General features: G+C 44.5%; 1 protein-coding gene across 2 annotated transcripts in view; it reads right to left on the bottom strand.

Annotated features, from left to right (window-relative positions):
- The window catches only part of EXOC4 (exocyst complex component 4), a 393664-nt gene that overhangs the window by 263382 nt on the left and 110690 nt on the right, over positions 1-19592 (bottom strand). For both annotated transcript variants that reach the window (XM_057425605.1, XM_057425606.1), the window contains exon 9: positions 18326-18414. In XM_057425605.1, coding sequence (XP_057281588.1) covers positions 18326-18414 — 89 coding nt within the window. The remainder of the gene's footprint in view (positions 1-18325; positions 18415-19592) is intronic.

Here is a 19592-nt window from a genome sequence, read left to right as displayed (position 1 = left end):
ATGCTGCTCTTTGGAACATCCAGAAATGCATCTTGCTCATGACACAAGTGAGGAAATGAAGTAAAGCAGAGGCTAGTGACGTGTGGTAATTTACAAACAGTTAAAATGAACAGACCTCTTCAAAGGAGGTTAACATTAATGTCCACGGGATACGGATGTTTTCTGACACGCTGTGTCTCTGTTACATGACTGATGGTATTTGAAATGCAAAAAACTAGTTTCGATATCAAGTTCTACAGTGAGAAATACTTATGCAAAACTTGGCAAAGCTTTAACACTCCTATTCCTTGGTAAACTCTGATTTCTGCTGATGTTGCCCACGAACACAGTTGTACCGTCACTGGTTTTGTCACTTAACCATGCTAAACTGGTTCAACTCAGAGAAAATGAGACTGTTTCTATTCCTTCTGATCACCATTAACTCCCAATCTGTTTTACCTGGGCAAATGTATCAAAAGCCATGGTGCCATGCAGGTATCACTGACAGCCTAAGCAGGAAGCCAAGGGCTTCCAGGGGTTTGGGTAACAGGATTCCTCCTGCTTGTTTCCCAGCAGCACCAAGCTGACAAATGTTAACAAGTTCTGCTTGTACAAAGTCATCCTAGAAGTCGTAGCATAGCTTCAGTCCCTAGGGCAGAGCCTAAAGGTGAACAGAAGAGGCCAGCAACTAACCGAAGGTTCAAGCAGATCAACACAGCACCATTCTCCTACTCACAGGGTGCAGAAGACTGGATGTTAACCAGCTGGTATTTACTAAGGAAGGGGTATAGAGAGGGCTAATACCTATGAGGCTACAAAGAACCCTCTTAGCTGACTTTATATTCTGCTCCTCCAAAATACTGCTCCTCAGAAGAACAAAGGAAAGGAAACTGAAATTTAGTAACGAGTACAATCAGCAAGGCCAGACTGGAAAACAGTTTAGAAGTCATGCACAGCAATGTTCTCTAGGTAAATGAGATTAAATCCCTGCTGTGCTCTCCATGGGAACACCAGCAACTGGACACTGAGGGCACCATATATGGCTATTTTCCAATTAGAATAAAATCCATGTTTCTAAGAAGAAAGGGGGGGGGAAGTGATGTTAAAACACTTCCAGCCTTTGGTTTTTCTGCATAAGCACAATCAGAAAGCATTAAGTGGGTTAAACACATTAGATAACTGTAATAAACTGCACTCAGAGTGCAGAGTAATGGAGCCTTGCATCACGGCTTGGAATTAACCCGCTTAATTTCACTGGTATTACATCCACCACATCCATCCCCTTGCTCTGCTTTGTAACTGCATCATTAACTTCCTATATAGACAATCCAACCTATCATTTCAACTTGCCACTTCTTCATCAAAACGTATTATAATTTGCTTATCCACTGCCATTTGCATCAATTTCCTATTAAAAGGGAGAGAAAGAGGTTTCAATCTTCTTTCCCCACATTTAATTCAATTGTATGCCATTACTTAGTTTTAGTGACTCTTCTCAGTGCGTAAGACATGGTTTATGCTTGGCTGAGACTAATTGAGAAGCTCCAACACCCAGTAAGAGAAATACACCTGGAAAAAGAAAAGTGTTTTCTGTACTGTTAATAGGGTATCTATGGTTGCACCTACAACAGACAACTGATTTCCTACAATCTGAGAAGTAAATAGGCAGGTTCATCATACAACATGTAAAACCAACAGCTCTTTGCTCAGAACATTCCCAATGTAACCTAACAGAACAGTGAAAGAGATGAAATCAGCTGGGACTAATGTGGATTTCATTTATTCAAGTGGGTAAGGAGGGAAATTCAGACACACATTCCTTCTGTGACTTGGACCTGGCAGTGTTCAAGGCCAGGTCATGGGCAACATGGTCTAGCGCAACGTGTTCCTCTCCATGGCAGAAGGTTGGAACTGGATGATCTTAAGGTCCTTTCCAACCCAAACCATTCTGTGATTTCCTGGATCTATTTAAACTCAGAGTCAACAGTGAGCATTAAAGTAAACCCCAACGCAATGAATAGAGTTTTTTCCCTAAAGCTGACCCTGTCTAGCCCTGAGAGATCAGCTTCATGTTACTAAACCAGCTGAGCAGGTCTTCTACTAGAGGAAATTCCATCAAGATCAGACCCAGGATGTGTATGTAAGATGTCACACATCTAAACATGGGCTCCTCACTATTTCTTTACCTAGGAAGAAGCAACACCAAGCTGGCACTCCAAAAGATGATCATTCAATGGTCAGACCAAGTCTACTGATGTCACTAATTGCCTTGGTATGATGTTACCTAAGGCCATTAAGAGCAGCCACAAACAATCAACAACTCTCTGTATTATCAGGTACTAACCCCTTTATGCCTTGGATGTTCAGAATACTTAAAATCATCCTGGTATCCTCGGCATAAAAAGGACATGGAACTGTTGGAACAAGTCCAGAGGAGGGCCATGAGGATGATCAGGGGACTGGAGCACCTCCTGTATGAAGATAGGCTGAGAAAGTTGGGGCTGTTCAGCCTGGAGAAGAGAAGGCTGCGTGGAGACCTCAGAGCAGCCTTCCAGTATCTGAAGGGGGCCTATAGGGATGCTGGGGAGGGACTCTTCATTAGGGACTGGAGTGACAGGACAAGGGGTAACGGGTTAAAACTGAAACAGGGGAAGTTTAGATTGGATCTAAGGAGGAAATTCTTTCCTGTTAGGGTGGTGAGGCACTGGAATGGGTTGCCCAGGGAGGTTGTGAATGCTCCATCCCTGGTGGTGTTCAAGACCAGGCTGGATGAAGCCTTGGGTGAGATGGTTTAGTGTGAGGTGTCCCTGCCCATGGCAGGGTGGGTGGAACTGGATGATCTTAAGGTCCTTTCCAGCCCGAACTATTCTATGATTCTATGATTTTTTAACATAGGCTCATAAAATCCCAGAGTGGTTTGTGTTGGAAGGGACCTTAAAGCTCATCCAGTTCCAACCCCTGCCACGGGCAGGTACACCTTCCACTAGAGCAGCTTGCTCCAAGCCCCTGTGTCCAACCTGCCCTTGAACACTGCCAGGGATGGGGCAGCCACAGCTTCTCTGGGCACCCTGTGCCAGCGCCTCATTATGCTGAGAAAACTGTGCCTTTAAAACTCTAACACCAACTTTTCTGTGCAGGATCTCTACTTTTCCAAACGAGTAAAAGCAGCAGCAGAGGAGAACACGTCTCAGAGACCTGTCAATCCTCTGTCTACTTTTTGAAGCGTCTTTTGAATGGGAACAGGGCATCTGCTCTTCTAGCTCCCAGACAAGGGATGCTGTATTTTTTCCTGCCTCAGGCAGATGTACCTCTGCATTTCAGATCTCTATCTCTACCTCAACAGGAGAAAATAGAGTTATTCTCTCCTGTTTTTCTTTGCACTTGTAGCACCTGAAATAGAATAAGCGCCTTTTGTCATACAAAAGTAAAGGCCAAGCTACAGTGGGTGACTCTTTGTTAACATTCCTAAATTGGATCTTCCAGTTACAAAAATAAAGCCTTTAGCTTCAGAAACGATTCTTACCTGCAGGATACCAAATGAAACTGAGGTGCACAGATGGCACAGCACCATTTACACACAGCCCAGTAGCTCCGGTTACCCCTGAACCCCACGTGCTAGTGCAAACACAAAGCCCCTCGGTCTGAAGCTGAATAGTTCAGACACACAAATGTATGAACCAGTTATTTCTGGATGAAAAATGAAGGGTCTGAAAAAGCATCAAGTAACAGATGATTATTAATAAGAAAGAATATAAAGCATTTAACTATAGCACAAACCATGATAAGCCCTGAAGGAATGATATAAACTTTTATAAATGAAATAAGCTCCTAAAACAAAAAGAAGGAAAAAAAACTATAAATATTTTCAGTCAAAACCACCTCTGGCTTTTATCTTTAATACACTGTTCTATATTCCGAACAGGCTCCAGAAGAATACACTGATAGTAAGGCACTATATAATTACAGGCACAATATAACAGTGGAGATAAGTGCTCGCTCTGGTGTGGTTAATGTAACAATGCCAAACTGGTCTATAGAAATGAAAAGTTATAGCCTGACATCTGTGTGTGTGAGAGCAATGCAACTGGGTACCGAGAAACAGCACACTTCCTTATCACACCTCTGAATAAACATTTGCTTTCCTTTAGTTATCAAGTAGCTGACAAGGTAAGGAAAGGCCTTTTGTTGAGGTATTCACCCCCCCAGATACATGAAATACCCAACACAACACTGAACGCCTCAATTAGGGATAACAGACGTGTATTAACACCATCAGAATCATCAGACAGCTACATGGAAACCTATCTTGCAAGACATCATCCCCTCTCCATATACACACGCTCCAGCTATTACCACTAATTGACTCTTAAGTGCTTCTCTTCCAGGGAACTAATTAGAAAGCAAAAGGTTGCATGAAATATATTGGTATCCGGGTTCCGAGGTGAAGGGTGCAGTTAGAAACATCCAGTGGTTGATTTAAGTCACAGAGGGGAATGATGATGCTGCAAGGGCTGGAGCAGCTCTGCTCTGGAGCCAGGCTGAGAGAGCTGGGCTGGGGCAGCCTGGAGAAGAGAAGGCTCCTGAAGGGGAGACCTTAGAGCAGCACCAGTGCCTAAAGGGGCTGCAGGAAAGCTGGAGAGGGGCTTGGGACAAGGGCCTGTAGGGACAGGCCAAGGGGAATGGCTTTAAGCTGCCAGAGGGGAGACTGAGATGAGCTCTTAGGCAGAAGCTCTTCCCTGTGAGGGTGCTGAGGCGCTGGCACAGGGTGCCCAGAGAAGCTGTGGCTGCCCCATCCCTGGCAGTGTTCAAGGGCAGGTTGGACACAGGGGCTTGGAGCAAGCTGCTCTAGTGGAAGGTGTCCCTGCCCATGGCCGGGGTTGGAACTGGAGGAGCTTTAAGGTCCCTTCAACTCAAACCACTGTATGATTCTATTTTACAAATGACAGATTTACCCAAATACATCCCTATTGAAGGATTCTGCAGTGTCACTGAGAAACTGACTGGTCCTCTCTGGCTGAAACAGTGAACACACAGAACAAACAGGCACATGTCCAGACGAAGCTTTTTTCCATGGTAATTATCCTTAAAATGTAATAACACCCTTCTGGGTATGAGCACCACAAAAACTATCTCACATCATGACTTCTGAACTCTTAAGGACTCTAGATTTTGCCTGCTTCTGGTGCAAATACCCTCTAGGCAACTCCAGACAAATTCTCCCATTTCCATAGTAGCTATAAAGGCATAAGCAATTATTTCCCATGGCTGGCAGCTGACCCCAAGCATCATGCTGTCACAGAAGCACACACTGGGCACATACCTCTTCCTTAACCTGGGGTCAGGCCAAATTGGCATCCTACCTTGCTGAAGGAAAAGCCATGAGTGCACTGTAAACTGATTATTACTGCAATTATAGCTTTCCCACATAATATCAACATATTTCCCATTATGAAAGAAATACAGAGTGGAGGGAAGAGGCCATTTGAAATCACTCCCATATTCATTAAGCAGACAAAGAAAGTGCTGTTTGTTACAGTTCACACAACCCTAGATGCCACTGAGGTACAGTGAATACAGTGGTTCTGCATTGGATGTCATCCAGTAACTGCTGGTGACAGTTAAGTCCAAGACAACCACATGATGAGTGCAATTAGAACTCCCAAAGAGGAGCACAGATGCACTCTAAGCCCCCAATCACTTAGTAAAAGAAGGCAGTTATTGAGCATCAAGTCTTTGCTATTATACTAAGTAACTACAATGAAATATGAAAACACTGATGAGATCTTCAGTGAGTGTTTGCTGCAGCCAATATTCAGAGGGAAAAGAATCAGCCTGCTTTTCATCGGCAAACTTGGAACAACCTGAATCAAGCAGCTGCAGGAATGTTAGATGGAGAAACTCTGGTTTCGACAACTTCTCCAGCTTTGTGGTGACTCCACAGCTCAAAAGACAGGCAATGGAAGCGTGGAAATTTGGGGTATCTATATGCAGAACACAGAAGTTAAACTCAGACCCCAGTGTGCACATGTATGTGAGGAACCATCCCTGTGATGCTCCATGCCTGACAGTGTTCAAGGCCAGGTTGGACAGGGCTTGGAGCAAGCTGCTCTAGTGGAAGGGGTCCCTGCCCATTGCAGGGGTTGGAACTGGAGGAGCTTTAAGGTCCCTTCCAACACAAGCCAGTCTGGGATTCTAAGTTGTCCATTCAGTCATTTTTCCATTAATGCACCTGAGTTCAGACCTGTTAGGCCAGTTAAATGGAACTAAGCACCAGAACAAGCTCCTATTAAAGATGCATTCGGCATACACACCATGTCTTTCTACAACTTCTTCATCTGACGGACCTTCTAATAGAATTTAAGAAACAAGGCTCCTGTTCTATACTCCAGAAATGCCACCACCTCACCTCTCTAACCTACTGAAAGAATGTGGGCATAAGAAGGAGACAGAAAACAGAATGCCTCCACTCCAAAAGCAATGAGCATCATTTACATTTGCTGTGATGGACAGGTCCTTAAGGTGATACTGGCCTCGATCTGATGAGCTGCTATGAAAAGACTAAGACCAAACAACAAGAAGTGAAATGAGAAGGGTACAAGAGGCCAGATCATGAGACATTCGACAGCAGAACAGGGACATTTCTACATGTGTTATAGGTGCCAGGTCTCTGTGCTGTAAAATGTACACGCACCAGTGAACCTGCTATCCCAAACCATTCACTGGGACCCACACAGGCAGCCACACACTCCTAAATGGAGACCTCAGAGCAGCCTTCCAGTATCTGAAGGGGGCCTATAGGGATACTGGGGAGGGACTCTTCATTAGGGACTGTAGTGACAGGACAAGGGGTGATGGGTTCAAACTTCAACAGGGGAAGTTTGGATTGGATCTAAGGAGGAAATTCTTTCCTGTGAGGGTGCTGAGGCACTGGAATGGGTTGTCCAGGGAGGTTGTGAATGCTCCATCCCTGGTGGTGTTCAAGGCCAGGTGGGACAAAGCCTTGGGTGAGATGGTTTAGTGTGAGGTGTCCCTGCCCATGGCAGAGGGGTTGGAACTGGATGATCTTAAGGTCCTTTCCAACCCAAACCATTCTATGATTCTAAGCTCCAAAATCAACAGCCCAAAACCAGGAGATCTGAGATTTAAATGCCCCCTGACAGGAGGCTTTATAGTATTTCTCATGGGCATTCTCTTTCTCCATCTCCAGCCTCCATAAAAATACTCTTTTCCCTACCCGTTTACTGGATGCAAAACTGCCTTCTCTGCTACCCTCCTCCCCTGGAAGTATCTGTACTTCTGTCTTCTGATAATAAAGTATTCTAATATCAGCCATGATATATTAAGAAAAGACTTCAACAACAATTTATGCACTTAGCCCAAAGAGCCCTTCAGAAACTGTTAGCCTTTGTATCTCCAGAACTCTAAATCACATCTCTTTATTGATTAAAGTTACATCTTCATTCTACAGAAGAGAATCACCTGCTCAGCACACATTTATCTCACTGGCAAAGGCAGGGTGTAATGGATGGATGAAAGCTGAGGCCATTTATTTCACAATCATTTCTGAGATATCATACACAAACAGATCTACAGCACAGCAACAGCACACCTTCAATTCCTATGTCAGACAAAACCACAGCTAGCAAAATCAGATGTATTTTAATCCTTTAATTAGGTAAGAATTACGTTCTTCCCAACAGTTCTTCCTTATTAGGAAAAACTCAAGATGTCTACAAATCCTCCAACTGTTATTCAAACTTTAAGCCACAAAAGTCTTTCAAGCATCTGGCGTGTTTCACGCTCCGTGGCAACTCTGTTAGCTTCAAATTGAATGATTTATTACCATAGAACCCAAGCCTCTGATGAGATTATACTGCCAATTTGTGCCTTCTTTGTGAAGAGAGCTCTCCTCCAACCCAGGCTTCGGACTGAACGTGGTGAATCTCAGTTAAAGGGTGACCTTTACAAGACAAGGGAAATGTTAATTCCTGCTCACCTCAATGGCTTTAACCCCACTTGAAAGCAGGGCTCGTGAATGCTGCCCGCTCCTCTGTCACTGTAAAGTTGCATTTCAACATTATCAAGATGAAAAACCCTTCAGTGCAAAACAAAAATGTATATATCCATCCATCAAAGCCAAAGGAGAAAACCCAAACGGTAATACAGCTGTCTCTGGAGCATTTCTTATGCTACTTGAAAAACAAGGGATTCGCATTTTTAAGGGACTTCAAATACAGATTAGAGGCATTAGAATGACAGGGCCAGAGATTAAACACGTCTTTACCCACTGAACAGGTACAAGACAAGGCAAGAGCAACAGCTACAGCCTCCACACTCACCCTTAAGGTACGTGTTGTCATTTGCCATACCCTGTGATATCTGCCTGCTTTCTGCAGATGTCACAGCTTAAAGGGCATAAAATCTGCAGAGGAAGCAGTTCAGGCTCCACAGAGAATTCTCATCTCATTTTTTTATACTTACCATTAGCTACTCTATCAGACAGAATAAATAAAAGAAATATTTCAGCAATGTATTTAAGGTCTTGCTAATTCAGTCGGTGAAAACAAAGCCATTACAGACAAGCAAGCAGGAATTCGACCCGCATAAAAAATGGATCTGGATAAACTTCAATATAAAAGAAGTAAGATCTTGCTGAAAAAGACAAAGGTCAGCAAGATTTGATCATAAAACATAAGCCTAAGAGCATCTTAGAATCATAGAATAGTTAGGATTGGAAAGCACCTTAAGATCACCAAGTTCCAACCCCCCTGCCATGGGCAGGGACACCTCACACTAAACCATGTCCCCAAGGCTCTGTCCAACCTGGCCTTGAACACTGCCAGGGATGGAGCATTCACAGCTTCCTTGGGCAACCCATTCCAGTGCCTCAGCACCCTAACAGGAAAGAATTCCCTCCTTATATCCAACCTAAACTTCCCCGGTTTCCGTTTTAACCCGTTACCCCTTGTCCTATCACTACAGTCCCTACTGAAGAGTCCCACTCCAGCACCCTTATAGGCCCCCTTCAGATACTGAAATCAGACACTGGAATTCAGATCTTAGGCCTCTATGGTATTTAACAGGCCAGATTAAAACAATATATGTATACAAAGCATCATAGCAATGAATCATTCTAGAAAACATATATATTACATAAATCTCTTTCAAGAATTAGGTATCCTCTTGAAAGACACATCTTCCCAGCTAACTGTATTCAGCTAATTCATATTTAGTTTTATTCCTCATTTTGCAGCCTAACTCTATGGCATTCCTTAGCACTCAGCAACTGCCAAACCCCAATTCAAATGGCTGTAAGTTATTCTCATTACCAGTAAGGGAAGGTAAGTGTAGGAATCTAAACGTGGGGTACCAAAGGCACATTGGAATGCCCTGCTAGCAAACAAAAACCCAACACAGGAACAACAAAATCTTTCCTTAAATGAGTCAAGGAAATAGCTTTGCAGTAAATAAAGTCCTTCGGAAAGCCAGAGCTTGGAAATAGGATTTTGTGTATAAATGATTAGAACTGGAGAGGAGACAACGGCAGTACCATCCACTTAACCTACAAACTCGATTTCACTGTTTCAGGTTGCTGCAGCCCACTTCCACCAGTGCAGCGATGAATATTCCTCAAAGCGGAGCAGGTAAGTCAGAAACCAGACCTGCTCATCCCAAACTGAGAGAATCCTGATCCTAAACAGCAAGACAGAAGGGTTTTAAATAAATGGTTTACTACTGAACTTGACACAAAAGCACCAATTGCAGGAGAGTGTGAAGCTCTCATACGGGGAGAAAGGAAGAGCGTATTATTTCAGATCACAGGAAGAAGAGTACCTGTTCAACTGTATCATAGTTATTTTATTGCTAGCTGTACTGATGAAATGTTTCCACTGCCCTTCAGAAAAGCAAAGCGTGATTTATCTGCTCCAGCCTGGGACACATCTTACACACTCATACAGCACGGTCTGCTGCCTGGCTGGGACTAGCCAGAAAGCTTTGCCTTGGATGGTAGAAGGGAAAAGGGAGAGAAGATGCTCTGCAGTTCAGATAAGTGACATTACAGAAAGATGCTTCCTTTTATTCACCTCTGAATTCAGATTATTTAATGTTCACTTCGCTTAAGTTACACCCAATTCAAAATCAAACATATTAAAACACACAGATTGAATTTAATGGATATCAGGACTTGAGCAGCTCAGTGAAGCCCGGACTGGTTTGGGTTGGAAGGGACTTTAAAGTTCATCCAGTTCCAATCCGCTGCCACAGGCAGGGACACCTTCCACTAGAGCAGCTTGCTCCAAGCCCCATCCAGCCTGGCCTTGGACACACTGCCAGGGATGGGGCAGCCACATCAAGCTGAGATGGGTCAGAACCTCCAAAAACCAAGTTCTCTTGGAAAAAACAAACCCTCCAGGAATTGATACAAGCCAGGATATTACAGTTCAGAGGCATAAACGTTACCTGCTGGTTCTGCTGAATCTGCGTAAGACAAGATAATCCCACAACATCTTTGTAAACTCCCCACAAAGCCCTCAAAGTCTTTAGTAATCCAAAACTTAAGCTGGGAAAGAGCTGTAAATAAGCACCCTGAAAATTAATGACTGCTTTCCAAACCAGGCACTGTAACACAGTGTGCCCCGGGAAACTGGAGTCTCTCTGCCCAAAACTGTACCACCACCACTATTGCTGGGAGCAATAGTGATAACACTGAAGCATTCATCTGGGGGGGGGGATTTTACAAAATGAGGATTTTTTTGGTGTTTGCTCCTATCAGTAGGGGAGCAATGTTTAGGTCTAATATGAGAGTTGTGAAGAATAACCCAAGGTAATCCAAGTTGATGACAGAACTCATAACTGATGCCATCACCTTTGATTTTCAGTCTTTATTTGAGAAGCTTTTCTAGTGATGTAACATCACAATGCCTCGATATTTTAGCTTGCATACTAAAAACAGGACCTTGTAGCATCTAAGAAGCTGTACAGTAAGAGGTCCTTGGGCTCTGAATGGAAAAGAACAGTGTATGGGTCCAAAGAGTAAAGCAAGAGGAGCTTGAAGTCAAGACTGAGGATTTGTTTAGAAGCCCTGAAGAGGGATCCAAAACCAAACAGTACAACACTGCCATGGTTGAAGCTTGGAGTGCATTGCCAAGTTGCATCCGGGAGCAAAGCACAACCAAGATGTGCTGCCAGGCTTGTGTAAGTTCCAACCTATGAAGATAAGGGTGCAAGCTAGGAATGAGCTTCCTTAGTAACGTGACTGCTGCTGAAAAGGATGCAATAGCTGCAGACACTGCCAGGTAAGAAACAGGACCAAGGATGTGGCTATTGTGGCTAATGTGGCTGCTGACAACCATTAACTTCACCATCTTTGCTTTCATGAACAATTTTTGCTCAAAAATAAGCAGTAATAAAAAGAATTAGATGGTAATTTTAAAAAGCAGACTGGTGCCCCATCCCTGGCAGTGTTCAAGGCCAGGTTGGACACAGGAGCTTGGAGCAAGCTGCTCTAGTGGAAGGTGTCCCTGCCCACAGCAGGGGTTGGAGCTGGAGGAGCTTTAAGCTCCCTTCTAACACAAGCTTTCCTCTGACTCTGACTGCTGGTTTCCCCCTCTATTGCAGTAGATATTAACTGGCCCTCTCTGAACTTGCTGCAGTCAGCAAATATAGACCAGCCATCAAACTGTGCTGCTGTAGCCTGCTCAAGGTCCCTGACACAAGCCAAAGGAGAGATTTCATAGCCCAAACTTGATTTTCAACACCTTGTATCTGCCCTAGGAGTGAAAAATATTAAGGGGGAGATATAAACCCCTCTTCAAACATTCTAGAAATGACAGAGATGCCCTGCTTCTTTTCCACAGATCCCAATAGCCAAAGTCAGCCTTTAATACATGTACTGAACATTAGATGAAAAGAAATTACTTAGAGAACACACTGGCCACATACTCACTTAAAGGAACGGAGATGAAGTGCTGTGTTTATTACAGCGATTGCACTGCCTCCTTCTCCTAGATGGAAGTATTTTGACTGCAGGACCCCCAAAGAATCACAGAACGGTCTGGGTTGGAAAGGACCTTAAAATCACCCAGTTCCAATCCCCTGCCATGGGCACGGACACCTCACACTAGACCATGAGTCTCAAAACACATGGACTGGAAAAGGTCAACTTAACCCCACGAAAGCAAAGCAAACCTGTTGCTATAAATCAGATGCAAAGCATGTCCTCCCTAACACCAGGATGAGGGAATCTGTTGGCACAGTGAGGAGGCACTAACACAGCAGAAGGTCTCTCCCACTTCCCTTTTTAGGTACCTCCCTCCCCTTTTTTACCTCCCTCTGAATTGCTTGTAGCTTCAATAACAATCTCAGAGGCAAGGAAAATCAAGAAACAAATTCTTTCCTCACACATAATCCCCTTTTCGCTGTCAAGTGCCTGACCCCGGTTTGATAATCTCATTTCCTGCAAATCACAAACGCTGGAAATTCCAGCTTCCCAGAGTGTTAATTGCGGCCCTGCTCCGTTGCTAATCAAAAAATGGGCTGTTTTGCATGAAAATGCTGCTCTAATTAATTCTCAGTCATAAAGCACCCCGGTTTTAATAACCCCTCCTTGATTGGATAGCCTTTGAAGAGACGGTGCAGCTAATCCTCTAAAGCAGAGAAAACACACGCAGAGGAAATAATAAGTGGGCTTACAAGGTCTGAACTAGATGATTGCATTAATACTGTCACACCACAAAAAAGAGATTCTCTTCCCCTCTCCTCTCCCTCTCCCAAAGCTCAAAGGCAAACTGTGATCCTGTGTAGCATGGGGAGACAAAAGCCGCTGCGTGACAGGAGGTGCGTAACATCGCATCCTTCCTCTGCATCACCAACCTCCTGATTCTTCCAGCAGTTATTCCTCATCCTTGTCTAAAGGGTGTTTTCAAGCGGGACTGTACACTTGTCACAACGTCTCCTTTAAGCAGACAAGAATTCAATTGCTTTCTCCCCCCCTCCTCATCGCCTCTGACTGACAACGTATTATCATACACAGCTCTAAAAGGTGCTGAACTGCGTTTCCATTATCCAAGACGTCAGGACTGGTTCTTGTCACAGGTGAACACAGCTGGCTCCCTCCAGCAGCCCTCTGGTGAATCCAAATGGAACAAGGCACCTACAGATAACTGCGTTTTGCCTGGACTTGGCCTTACATTGTGCCCTTGTCATAGCAGATACCATTCGGCTCCAATGATAGTTCTTGGCAGGGAAATCTTAATTAGCAGACCTTCGCTTTGATTTCCTTAACTACTTAAAACCTTATGGTGAGAAATAGTCAGGCTTGGACTGAGAACAGATGAGCAGCATAGAATCATAGAATGGTTTGGGTTGGAAGGGGCCTTAAAGCTCCTCCAGTTCCAACCCCTGCCACGGGCAGGGACCCCTCCCACTAGAGCAGCTTGCTCCAAGCCCCTGGGTCCAACCTGGCCTTGAACACTGCCAGGGATGGGGCAGCCACAGCTTCTCTGGGCACCCTGTGCCAGCGCCTCAGCACCCTCACAGGGAGGAACTTGTCAACGAGGACAACCAAGTTATACAAGGAGGAAGAGAACACAAAGTCATCCAGAAACTCCTTGTAAATCATAAAACATTTTTCAACCAAAAGCCAACATATATATATATATATATATATATATATATATATATAAAAGTGGTCTTTCTGCCTATTTGTGCTTGAAACTGTCTTTTCCAGACACCATTTACATTCCATTTAAAGAAAAAAGCCCTCAAGCCCCTGCAGACCATCTCCTTCCTTCCTGGGACGCCCCACTGATACCCTCTTACCACGTACAGTCACCCCCTGCAGTCCTTGACCTCCTCCCTCAATGGCAAGAAACCACATTTTCCTTTTATTCCCAAGAAATCACAGGTAAAGTCAGCAGTGGAATGAAATAATGGGCACACACAGGATTCAGTCCACCAGCCAGCAAGAAGCATGGTGAAACATAGCAATGTAGCCTAGTTTCCAGTGAAAATAAGAGTTATCTTCTGGCTGTCCCATCCTCACAACAATTGAGCTGGTGAGCCAATTCCTACCGTAAGTGGCAGAGGAATAAACCTTCAAAGCAATAAATGGTTAAAGGTTCTGTGAAAACACAGATGGAAGCAGGATGAATGTGTGTCTCCATGCAAGAAGAAGCTGCAGTAAGGATGTGTTGGACCTACCAGCCAGGAAGCAACCTGCACCTTTTCTTTCCCAGCATGGAGCTGCTTCCTCAGTATGTGCTCCTCTTGATCCAGCCATGGAACATGCTGCTTTCTCCTTAGGAGGTGGGTCAGGGACATAGGCAGACACTGGGGGCAGCCAGTGAGAAAGAAGTGAGGGGGATGAAGCGGGTTTAGACAAGGGGACAAGTGTGGCTAATGAAGGAAAGGTGTTATGGGAGAAAGGAGACACATCTGAGATGACCAGGGCTTCAGTCATGCAGCTGCTCATGGAACAGACTTACTTGGTTATAAAATACACCCACATTATTTAAGGTAAGACTATAAAAAGAACATCACATTTGAGAAATGTCAGGAGGGCTCCAACAAGGAGAGAGTAAATTCCTCAGCCAGCACATGGCTCTTGGGGAAATAAAGAAAAGAGAAGCTTAAAGATGGTCATAGTTTTGTCCAGAAGAAACCACCTCTGACATTGCATTTGTGACAACCACCTGGGGAACCACATCAGTGTTGGTCCGGAAGGAGATACTTCAGTTATGTACTTGCTTTCCCCTTCTTTTTAATGACAACTGTCAAACAACTTGTGTGTCCAACATCAAGGAAAAGTACACGGCTTCGGTTTTCATCCTCTGATTTCAATGGAATAAGACACAAGAATTCCATCTCTAAATCACTTAAAGCACATCCCCTTCTCCCACTGAGGGATAACGTATGCCTTACACACCGCACTATTTCGGTCCAAATGAAAGATGTTAATGACAAAGCATCCCTGATCTTCACACATTTTAAGGCTATTTAAATGACATGCTTATTTCAAAACGTTGGCATGAGCCAAACTTTTATAGGATCTTTCTTGTCCTAATGCATATGTTTTCTTTGAAGATTTCCTCACAAGCCAGCCTCCTCCTGCTGCCACTGAAAAACCATCCCCATGGATAAGGCTGTCAGGAAGAGCAACCGTGTGGCACTGAGAGAAGAGAGAGCGTCACATGTCTGCTTTACAGTAACCTGATTGAACAATCAAATGGTATTTCTCTTTGAAAGAGGTAAAAAAAAAGAAGGAAATATCAAAATGCAGATCTTGCTGTGGCTGGGATTTTGGGAAGATTAATAAGCTACCTACAAGGGAACAGCAGCTTGTAATAGAAAGAGAGGACAGTACATTTTTAACATCAAATTCAAAAGGAAACTTTTCTTGCTGGTTCAACTGCAAAGCTTTCTCAGCAAAGTCATCTCATCTATTGTCCCTACTGACTCCCTACTTGGACTTTTTGTCACCTATTGCATCATGTTCAAGCTCTTCCAATTCATCCAGAAAGGGCAATATAAGCTTGTCCCTATCCACACTATTTCCTGTATTTTGTCCTTTACTTCTTTGTCAGCTCACAGGCTTTGTTCTTTCAGCTCTCTTCTGCATCCTCCCCTCTTGAAAACGCTCACAATCTCCCATTTGGGATAGATGCTGCCTCAAGACTCCTCTGATATCAATAAGAAGTCAAACTTCCATGGAATCTGTAACGAGTTCTGAACCCAGGAACCTATTCTGAACCCAAGGAGCTATTTTAAAAGCAGCACCTCAGTTCAGTCTAACAGCAACAGTAACCACAAAACCCACCTGGAAGAAGATGGAGACCAGGAGTCAATGCTGTTCTCTACTGTGCTTCTAAAGCAACATGGACAACTGGTCAGGTCAGGGTGTGGAGGCAAGTGGGAAAACCAGAAAGCAACAGGACTTATCCCAAAGAGACCTGAAATTTTTGAGGCAAGTGTAGCAGGCTCCCGGGTGGTCCCATCCCTGCTCCAAATTTACTGCTCTCAACAGCTTCAAAATTCCTGGCTTTGAATCCCTATTTATCCCATAAAGTCTGTAACAAAGAGCTATTAGCTATGGAGATGTACTTAAACCCTACTGCCCACTGGTATAATCACAGAAACACAGTGGTTTGGGCTGAAGGGACCTTAAAGCTCCTCCAGTTCCAACCCCTGCCACGGGCAGGGACACCTTCCACTAGAGCAGTTTGCTCCAAGCCCCTGGGTCCAACCTGGCCTTGAACACTGCCAGGGATGGGGCAGCCACAGCTTCTCTGGGCACCCTGTGCCAGCACCTCAGCACCCTCACAGGGAGGAACTTGTCAAAGAGGACAACCAAGTTATACAAGGAGGAAGAGAACACAAAGTCATCCAGAAACTCCTTGTAAATCATAAAACATTTTCAACCAAAAGCCGACATAGATATATATAAAAGTGGTCTTTCTGCCTATTTTTGCTTGAAACTGTCTTTTCCAGGCACCATTTACATTCCATTTAAAGAAAAAAGCCCTCAAGCCTCTGCAAACCATCTCCTTCCTTCCTGTGATGCCCCACTGATACCCTCTTACCACGGACAGTCACCCCCTGCAGTCCTTGACCTCCTCCCTCAATGGCAAGAAACCACATTTTCCTTTTATTCCCAAGATATCACAGGTAAAGGCAGCAGTGGAATGAAATAAGGCGCACACACAGGATGGGGCAGCCACAGCTTCTCTGGGCACCCTGTGCCAGCGCCTCAGCACCCTCACAGGGAAGAGCTTCTGCCTAAGAGCTCATCTCAGTCTCCCCTCTGGCAGGTTAAAGCCATTCCCCTTGGCCTGCCCCTACAGGCCCTTGTCCAAAGCCCCTCTCCAGGTTTCCGTGTAGCCTGTTTAGTCACTGGAGCTGCTCTAAGGTCTCCCCTTAAGGAGCCTTCTGGTCTCCAGGCTGAACCAGCCCAGCTCTCTCAGCCTGGCTCCATGGAAGAGGTATAAGAGAGTGCTGGCTCAATATAACTTCTTAGAGTTCACAGTATCCTACTGAACTGGGTAATTTCTTTCAGTTCATCCTGGGCACAAGAGCATATGAATGGTTTTGAAGGTGGAAACCTGAGCCTCGAAAGGTAAAGAGCTGTAAGCTCAACACCTTCCAAGTGTGTGTAAATGCTGATACCATCATTTAAAAGACAGGTATCTCGCTTTACTTTATTCCTATATGCTGACAGATCATTGTGTGGGCACCCGTCAACTTCAGTACATCTTAATCTCAGTTTCTTCCTTCACAGCCCACCCAGAAGTGTTTGAATATTCACCACAGAGTGAATCATTATATCCTTAATCATCAATACTAAGATTATCCTTTATCCTTTTAGAATCACTTAAATGAAGCAATCTGTCCACAAGAACACTGCCCATCTCTCAAGGCTTCTTTTCATGCTCCTGTGCGTTCAACTTCTCACTGAGGACAAGGAAGTTATAAAAGGAAGAAGAGAACACAAAGTCATCCAAAAACTCCCTTGTAAATCACAAAACACCTCCAACTGAAGCCAACTGAAAATGATCATGGGTAAGATTTCAAAGAGAAATTCTACCCTTGTCCATCACTGGAATATTTAAAGAATATATATTATTTTCTTGCTATGATCAGCCCAGTAAAAACCAGAATTGACAATACAAAAGTCCTGCTATAAATTATTATGACAGCCTGCAGATCTTCCCTTGATATTGCTCACAAAACCAAGACTATAGTGAATTACACCATTCAGGAAGAAACCATGCAGCAATGCCATGCTTGGAGGAGGGAACATCCCTGTGTGTACACAGCACTTGCCACAAGCCAGATAAACCAGCAATTTCAAGAGTCCAGCTCTTGAAACTCACCATTTTCAAAGGCTCTGCAACTGTTCAAGTGTTGCCCAAAAGACAAAGAACTGGTCCCTTTAGCCCATACAGCAGAAACCAGCAACTTCAAATATGAGATAACCAAGCTCCCAAACTAATCCAGGGCAAGCATCACATTCAGCATATGCTACAATGAAATAAACTGCAGATAAGGAATCAAACATTAGCTCCAAGTACCCACAAGAAGTGCTCATGGTGAGACTGGCTGCATTTCACCCCCTGGTTTATGATTATCTTTTAAGACCTCAACCACATTAAGAGAATGCTGAGGGGATAAAGAGAAACCCTGCAGCTTCACAACATAGTAAGAATAAATAAAGCTTAAAAACTTGAGAAATTTAAACAACCCATGTGGCAAAGCAGGGAGGTAATAAAACCCTGACAAAGTGTGGACAGGGTATTCCAGCTCCTGCAAAAGAGAATTATACAGAGTAGCACAGTATCTATTGGCCTACCTTGAAGTTCTCCACTTCTGCTGTAGAGCTCCCTTCTCTGCTCACGCAAATAGGCACTCATGCTGATAGCATGGGAAGAGGACTCAAACCTGGAATGAAAGAAAAGAATAAAGCCAGTCAGTTTGGCATCCATGGAAGCACCCTTATAAGCACCAGGTACCTCTAAACATAAGGACTTCCTGGGATGTTGGAGCAGAATTACAAAGGCAGAGAAAAGCATGGTTTTTCTATAAAACCCATCACCAACACATCCCATTCTGCCACCTCTGATGAACCCAGCTCTCCAGCAGCCACCCGTGACAAGACACAGCACAGAGATGCTCTTCAAGGGAGAGCACCCAGGCATTTAAGTAGAAATGGCCCCAAAACCTGGTAAAATCCAAACCAAAGCCATAGGCTAACACCAGCGAGAATGCTAAGTGACCTATACATAAAAATTAAGAGCTAACGCTGTCCTGTGAAATAGGGAGCAATAAATTATTAAGTATTTATTCTAGGGCTCTAATACTCCACAAGGACCAACCTGAGAGGCAGACAGAAATATCTTCCAACCGTGGTAGCTCCAAACTCACTGATAATAAAACACCACAGACTGGGCACTGAACTGGCACCACAAGGTCTCAAGATGCATCATAAATCATAGAATCGTTAGGGTTGGAAAGGACCTGAAGATCATCCAGTTCCAACCCCCCTGCCATGGGCAGGGACACCTCACACTAAACCATGGCACCCAAGGCTCTGTCCAAGCTGGCCTTGAACACTGCTAGGGATGGAGCATTTACAACCTCCCTGGGCAACCCATTCCAGTGCCTCACCACCCTCACAGGAAAGAATTTCCTCCTTAGATCCAATCTAAACTTCCCCTGTTTCAGTTTTAACCCGTTACCCCTTGTCCTGTCACTATTCTTGGGCTCGCTGTGCCCTGAGCTGGGTGTCCCTGTGGTCAACAGTATCCCATGGCCAAGGGCCTCGTGCCCGACCCGCCTGAGCTCAGGGCTGGGGACACTCGGCATGGCCAAGGGCTGCCGCCCCAGGCAGGCTCTGCCCAGCAAACACCAACCCTTTGTGTGCCCAGGCTGGGTGCTAGGGACCAGGGAGAAGGGGCAGATGGTGGGGACAAAGCATCTTCAGATGACCAAAGCAGACAACAGACTTAGAGGGAAAACATCTTTCATGAATATCAAACTCTTCAAGACCTCGAGATGTTGATATTGTGCTGTGACACCCATCGCACCCTCCCCAGCCCTTCTGCTAAGGAAGAGTTGCC

The sequence above is a fragment of the Pezoporus wallicus genome, unplaced genomic scaffold, assembly GCF_028554395.1.
Source record: "Pezoporus wallicus isolate ANWC-B61680 ecotype Strahan unplaced genomic scaffold, APGP_CSIRO_Pwel_v1 contig_4722, whole genome shotgun sequence".
NCBI classification, from domain to species: domain Eukaryota; kingdom Metazoa; phylum Chordata; class Aves; order Psittaciformes; family Psittacidae; genus Pezoporus; species Pezoporus wallicus.
The sequence above is the reverse complement of the archived record's forward strand: the minus strand, read 5'-3'. Positions and strand labels throughout refer to the sequence as shown.